This window comes from Humulus lupulus, chromosome 9, assembly GCF_963169125.1.
Source record: "Humulus lupulus chromosome 9, drHumLupu1.1, whole genome shotgun sequence".
Lineage (NCBI taxonomy): Eukaryota > Viridiplantae > Streptophyta > Magnoliopsida > Rosales > Cannabaceae > Humulus > Humulus lupulus.
In genome coordinates, this window is record NC_084801.1 from 152,018,180 (window position 1) to 152,026,017 (window position 7,838).

At 30.6% G+C, this 7,838-nt stretch overlaps 2 protein-coding genes across 2 annotated transcripts; both read left to right on the forward strand.

The window, feature by feature from the left end:
• The first annotated feature begins 200 nt into the window (after window positions 1-200).
• LOC133802204 (uncharacterized) lies at window positions 201-3,932 on the forward strand. Its single transcript, XM_062240479.1, has 3 exons — window positions 201-457; window positions 2,684-3,028; window positions 3,115-3,932. Exons 2-3 carry the CDS (start codon window positions 2,888-2,890, stop codon window positions 3,625-3,627), a joined length of 654 nt encoding a protein of 217 aa, XP_062096463.1. The 5' UTR covers window positions 201-457; window positions 2,684-2,887; the 3' UTR covers window positions 3,628-3,932.
• Window positions 3,933-3,939: 7 nt separating this feature from the next.
• Window positions 3,940-7,226, forward strand: LOC133800191 (protein ALP1-like). Its single transcript, XM_062238146.1, has 3 exons — window positions 3,940-4,449; window positions 4,530-4,761; window positions 6,832-7,226. The coding sequence occupies exons 1-3, from the start codon at window positions 3,940-3,942 to the stop codon at window positions 7,224-7,226; spliced, it is 1,137 nt and encodes a 378-aa protein (XP_062094130.1).
• The last annotated feature ends 612 nt before the right edge of the window (window positions 7,227-7,838 follow it).

The following is a 7,838-nucleotide window of genomic DNA, read 5'->3' on the forward strand; positions in this document are numbered from 1 at the left end:
AATTAAACAGTTTTATCATTAAATAATTAAAAATTTGAAAACAAAAGAAGAAAACACGTTCAGTATTCTAATTTCAACTTTTATTTTTTTTTAAGTTTTTATTAAATTTTATTAATTTTTGAAAACAAGATTTTCTCACTTTTAATTTTTTTTTAATTGTATTTTTCTTTCTTCTTCCCGTAACAAGTCAAGCTCTCCAAGCTTTCTTCAGGTACATACCACTGCCTAATTTCCTCTTATTTCTCTGATTTGTTTCATGGTGTCTCTCACGCATGATTTCATTTTTTTTCCTCAATCGTATTTCTGATTTGGCTTAGGATTAGGGTTTGTGGTTTGTAATTTTTTCTGTTCTATCCTTGAAGATTCTGGGCTTGAATCTTGGAGCTGGGTTGAAGTTTTAATTTGCAGAAATAAACAAGGAAGAAGAGGAGAAGAGGTCGAGAAGAAAAGGATAGAGGTAGTCTAATATTTATATAAATATATTAGATTGATCTTTATTAAAATATATTTTTCTCAATGATTCTGTTTTAATTTATTCCATGGAAGAATTGTACTAGTTGAGTTATGTTTTAGTGTTGTTATATGTTCATCGATTTTTTTTTTTTGCATGCCATATGCTTGAAGAATTTTCTCTTCAGATGTATAGGTGTTTCCACTCTTGTTAGAAGTCATATATATAGACCAATAAAGGATTCTGTTCATTATTTAATGAAAGTTATAGAAGAAACTCCTGTGTTTTTACAAAGATGAAAGGTTGTGTTAAAATCCTTTTTAAAAGGACGGAAAGAAAGTAAACTGAGTATAAATGCAGACACATAGGCTTGTGTTTGTAGCAGAATATCTTCTACAAAATACCAACCTTATTAATGGTGGGCTGCCTAGAATTCTCTGGTCTGAAGTCTATCTAACTCTCTCTCTCTATATATATATGTATCTATGTGTATGCATATATGTAACAAAAAGGCTCTGGCTCAAGCTCAATATTAGCAGTGAAGTATTGCACATTTCTTTATATACTATATTGTATGCGTTAAGAATGGGAGTATAATATACTTTAGTTCCATATAGCATAAAACTAACAAGTACTCATCTAAACTATCAAGTCTAGTAACATAAAATTTGGTTTGTTCTGATAGATTGGATATAGGCTAGTAATAACATAATATAATTAACTACATCTGATCCAAATTTGGTTTGTTCTGATATAAATAGGAAGGCCATGCATGACATGTAAGAATCTTCTATCTGGCTGCTTCTTCCTCATTTATTCCTTATCTATCATCCCAAGAGCAGTAAGGCATGATGAATAATTGAATGGGTTGTAGTCTCACCTTTAACTAAATTTGGCTCCATTTACTTCTCTTGTTATTGGAAGATAAAAGACTTTCAATATCATACCACACATTGCATGCTTCTCATGAAATGAAAAAGAGTGATGATAAAAGGCCATATTTTACTTGCTGTCTCTGTCAAAAGTATTTGGAGATTAAAGAGATACGTAAAATAGTTAAAGGGTATATACACCCAGATATATATATTGCATGTGTATAATATATAATGACTCATCATGACTCATGATATATACACTACATCTGTGCATGCATCATTATGAGTGCTTTGAGTATAATTCTTCTGTTGACTAGCTAGCTAGTGGTAATCCTAGAGAGTTTTATTAAGAAACTGACTAGTAAATGTCAATATATATTTCCACTGCATATTGCACAGTAATTAGAATTATAATTGTAATTTCTACTTACACTATCTAATCACAAAAAGCATTTTATTGTCTGAATGGTCTAACAGGCCCAATGTTTTGTCGAATCATTATTGTTTTGTCTTGTATTGTTAAAAAAAAAGAGCATGGTTACTTGTATAGGATAATAAGTAGTAAGGAAAAAAGGCAAGAAAGAAGAGTATATGAGATAGAACTAACTTATTTTCTTCCCATAATTCTTTTGTTGTCTTCCGCGCGTAACTTTTTCATAGATAAGATCTTTCTCTCAGTTGTTTGGTTTGGATATTAATTTTCATCCAACCATCAATGATGTCTGATATTACAAAGTTTCTATGAAATATGCATGTTTGTGAAAAGACTTGAAACCAACTAAAGAAATTATTGTAGAAAAGTATAGATTAGTGCGAATGCAAACTTGTCTTGAAAATCTGATATTATAACAATCTTTTTTCTTAATGTATGTTCTCAATTATACTTTAGATGTAAATTGGTTAGATAAATACAATATTTGGTTTAACACGATGGCATATTTCGTATTATGAGTAACTATTAGACTTGAGTATTAGGTCATCTGGCTCTAGTACAACCTTAACTATATAATAAAGTTTTCTGAATAGGTTAATAAAATTAATTAGTGAGTTAATGTGCCATGAATTCAGTCTATTTTAACATTATTAGAACTTAGTTTTCGATTTTTATGTTCTTATTGAAAAATCATTATGCTTTGAATACATGTCAAGATTTAACAGTGGCACCCCTTTCCAGAAAGAATATCATAGGGCATTTACATCCATCAGGGCATTTACATTTAGGAATAGTCTCTGGTGTTGTTTTTGGATAGCAAATATATGGCATAAATCTAATTTCTTATTGTTGTTCTTGAAATGGTTGTTTCTTTAAGAATAGTCTTATATTTGCATTCTTATTGAATCTTTAGGTCTTACCTAGATGGCAGGTGTTGATAATGAAGTTCTTATTATTGAGAATAATGATGAGGCTTCTGTTTGGACTCAAAATCATGAAGAAATTTTCATCGAACTTATGGAAGAAGAAGTCTTAAAGGGAAATAAGAATACCACAACCTTTACCAAGCAATCATGAAAATATATAAAGGAAGAGCTTTGTGGACGAGCAAAAAGAAATTATAGTGATATGCAACTAAGGAACAAATACAATCAATTAAAGCAAAAGCATAATGATTTTAAGTCTTTACTGAAAGAGACTGGTATGGGATACAATGCAGTGACTGGAGAAGTTAGTGCGGCAGATGAAGTTTGGGATAAACTTATTCGGGTAAAAATTATTTAAAATGGATTTTATGCTTGATTTATTTTGATAGGTATTAGTACATTTTATCAATATAATATCATTTCATGTAGGTTAACAAGTCTACTAAAAGATTTAGAAAGAAAGGTTGTAAGTTTTATGAGAAATTATGCACTATCTTTGGTGATACTACTGCAACTGGTTCCAATGCTCATCCTTCAACTCGATGTCCTTCTAATGATGATGATACAACGTCGATAAGTCCTTCTACTATGAATGAAGAAAGCAGTTTTGATGAGGATGGTAACAAAAGAAGAGGTAAATCAACAGCCACTTCGAACTCTCGATCAGTAAAAAGAGCAAAGTTCTCAGCAGCTTTGGCAGATGCACTTGCAACATATAATGAAACTGCAAAGCGAAAGATAGAATTGATAGAGAGATCAATGACAACATCTGCATCACATTACTTATTGGATGAGAGTGTTGAAGCTCTTAATCAAATTGATGGAATTAGTGGAGAAGTATACGCAAAAGCTATTGAGAAGTTTGAGAATGAGGTGTCCAGAGCATTGTTTCTAAAGATGCCAGAGCATAGAAGAATGGATTGGTTGCTGAATTTGAAGTGAAAAAGTTTAGACTTTGTTTATCTATGAACAAGATGACTTTATTTAGCTATTAACTTTAGTTTTGTTTAGCTTTTGACTGGATGACTTTGTTAAGATATTGACTGGATGACTTTATTAGCTATTGACTGGATGACTTTGTTTAGCTATTGACTGGATGACTTGTTAGATATTGACTGGATGACTTTGTTTAGCTATTGACTGGATGACTTGTTTTGCCTATTTTGTTTTATGGTTTGACTTTGACTTTGAGTGTTTATATATTTTTATATATTGAATGTAAAATTTAAAAGTTTTTTCTACTATCAGGATAAAATGTCTTTAAACGTTGCTCGGTTCAACAAGGATAATTTACTGGACGATTCAGATGATGAGTTTGGAGAGATTTTGCTATATTTTGCTTGCGAGGCATATAATCAATTATATCTATCTAAGCAACCTTGTAGAAATTCAACTCTTTCAGGCCATGAATATGTTATGGAAGTGTTGCACGGGCATTGGAGTAGGTTTTATGATTTGTTCAGAATGAACAAAGATGTCTTCAAACTATTTTGTGGTGTTCTAAAAGAAAAAAAACTATTGAAGAACTCACGATATCTGTCTGTTGAAGAACAAGTGGCTATGTTCTTATTTGTGATTGGCCATAATGAACAACATCGTGTGGTTGTTGAACGATTTCAGCACTCCATCTCAATCACATCTCATTATTTTAGAAAGGTTTTGAAGGCAATATGTCGTCTATCCAAAGAACTAATTACTCCACCTTCATTTAATGAAACTCCTCCACAAATTCAATTCGATCCAAGATACTATCCATTTTTTAAGGTACAAAAATATGAATTATTATTTTTTCCTTTCTTTTAATATTCAATAAAAAAAATCTAATAATTTATTTTGTATTTTAGAATTGTGTTGGAGCTATAGATGGGACTCATATTTCTGCGCATGTTCCAATTGATGAACAAATACCTTATCGAGGTCAAAAAGTGGATACAACTCAGAACGTTATCTGTGTATGTTCATTTGACATGAAGTTCACATACGTTGTCTCTGGATGGGAAGGATCAGCTAATGATGCACAGGTTCTTCTAGAATGTTCCACAAACCCAGATTATGGATTTCCAATGCCGCTCCAAGGTAAGTATTTATCAAACTTATTATGTTGATTGACATTATTTTATATAAATATCTATAAGTAAAAACTAACATGAATTATCGTTGGATTAGGAAAATATTATCTTGTTGATTCTTGCTATACAAACTGTAGAGTCCAAGAACTTTACTTAGCTAGTTAGATAGTAGTATAATAGTAATAGTAGTAGTATTTTTATGACTGTGGACTTTGGTTCAGACCGGAATTTATTTGGACACTCATAGTAACACTTGTAGATTTTCTAAGTTTAATCTATAGTTTAAGAATATTAATTTTCACCTAAGATTTGATTAATATGACTAATATTGATGGTGATATTTATCATATTATAAGGTTTAGATAAACCCAATAAGAAAGTAACACTTGTCATGTGTATGTTTAATGATAATTAGGTATTTTGAGGAATAAGTTTATTAAGAGTAATATTTGAATATCCTAAGGTCTATCAGCAGCTTTGAAAACATTAGAGGGCTTAGTCAAGGCTGTTTACTCAATTCAAATTAAGCTAAAGTTGTGTAATTTCGTGTTTAAATATTCAGCGTATGCCGATATATCGCAGCTATGGGGGGCGATATATCGCAGCACGGGGATACGAAAAACACGAAACTTCGCACGATTGCCTCGGGCATGCTGGCCCAGGTGATATATCGCCTCCTTCAGTGCATTTTGAAAGTTTTTGAAAATGTTCTCAATTCAAATCTTTAACCTCTTGATAAGTCCAGCATCTTTCTGAATGAGTCTTCAGCCTCTGCTGAACGATAATTCAAATATTTTTCACTTAAAAAGCCATTATTTTTATTCAAGTTAAATGAAGATCTTTTCATTCATAAACTCTATAAATAGGACCTAGTACCCAGCCATTTATTCATTCATCAAACTAAGTTCAGAGGCTGCAAGTTGCTAGGTTATTGTGAGAGTGTAAACACTTGGGTTGGGGATTTTAAGCTTGATCATTTTAAGCTTACCAAACATTTGGGAAGTAAGGTTTATAGCACGTTTCGGTTCAAGGTTTAGATTGGTCATAGAAGCATTCAAGGTATTCCAAACTCTAGTTCATTTGGTATTATTTCTCTTTAAGTTCTTATAGTTTCATATTCAACATCCTAACTCTATTCTTTATTCTTAGTTAGGAAATCTAAAATCTTGCACATAAGGTTTTTGGTAAGTATAATCTTGATGGTATAGCTCTTTCTTCACTTTCGTCTCATTCTCTTTAGTATACTCACCCTTCCATTTATGTCTTTAGGAGTGTTCCAAAGTCCCAAAACTGTTCTCATATCTCGGTAATTTTGGTAAGGAAAATAGGATAGGATTTATGTGTTATGCTATATGATTTATATGTTATGATAAATGTTATCTTATGATTATGTGTTATGTAACATGCTATAATATGTATAATTGTAGACTTGGGCATATGACCCGTACAACTACCAAACCCCAATAAATTATGGGCATATGACTTGCTTAGCTAGCAAGCCCCACTAATCTAATGGGCATATGACTTGTTTAGTTTATGGGACCCCAAGTAATAATGGCCATTATAGTATGTATGTGACATATGTGTTATGATATGTTTTATGTTACATTATGAAATTTATGTATATGGTTTATGTGTTAGATTTTCCTTGCTGGGCATTAGGCTCACTCCTTTTATGTTTATATGTGCAGGAAAATAGCTTTGGTGGCGGGAAAGGTTCTTGGTAGTTTGGGCATGTGTATTGAGGCGGAATGGAATCGAAGGGCCGAGAGTTCGATTCGAGGATGAAGTTTCTTTGCTTATGGTTTTATGTGTATTTTTCCGCACTTTATTATGTAATCCCTTTTTATTACAGTTATGTTATGTTTTGATTTTAAAACAATGGGATCCCATATCCTACTTTAAATTTTATGTAAGTTTAACATTTATTTTTACATGTTTTTAATAAAGTTATGATCATTTCACTTGTAAGTCTTATTAAGGATTAGTGTGTATGTATTGTTTTCGTTAATGGTCCAAAGTCTAGAGTAGTTGGGTCATTACACAAACATGCCTGGTTTTCTTTCTCCATATCAAGGAGAAAGGTATCATTTAGGCCAGTACACAGATCTTAATCCCATAGGAAAAAAAGAGCTTTTCAATTATCGACACTCTTCCTTGAGAAATGTCATTGAGCGGTTGAAGGCCCGTTTTCCAATCCTAAAGCAAATGCCTTCATATGATCTAAGAATACAAAAGTACATTGTCATTGCTTGCTGTGTGATTCATAATTTTATAAGGAGAAATGAAGAAGTAGATGTATATTTTGATGGAGGTGAAGTAAATTCTGAAGTACAGACCACTACTTTACAAAGCACGGATGGAACTTTGACTGATAGTGTAGAGTTCAGTATTTCTAGAACTCATATACGTGAAATGGCTCATGTTCGTGATGAAATTGCTGACCATATATGGAGAGCTAGTCGACGATAGTGAGATTGAGTAAAGATATTAGTTGATTGTTATGACTCGTTTAATACTTTACTTTAAGTTTGGACAATTATGAGTTCATATGTTTTTATTTTACTATGTAAACTTTCTTGATTGTGTGTTATCTCGTTGATAGATATTAAGTTTTGAAATTTGAGATTATTTGAATATTATTAATATGATCTTCTTTTACTATAATTTTCTTATTTTTTATTTTAAAATAATAAATAGTGGTCACAAAAAATATTTTTATTTTTTAGTTTAGAAAATGAAAATAAAAAATAAATTTAAAAAAAAAAATATTTACCAAACATGTTTTTTATTTTTTATTTTTTTTAACAAAAAATAAAAATAAAAGTTACCAAACACATTTTTATTTTTATTTAAAAAAAAACAAAAAACAAAAATAGTTATCAAACGCATTTTTATTTTATAAAAATCAAAAAACATAAAACAAAAATATATTTTTATTTTTGAGTTTAAAAAATTTAAAAACAAAAATTTTACCAAACGCAACCTTAGTAATGTTTTTAAAATTTAATTTAAAATATACTTTTTATCAGATAATATACATTTGAATTCAAATTACTTATTTATTTTATAACTAATTTTCTA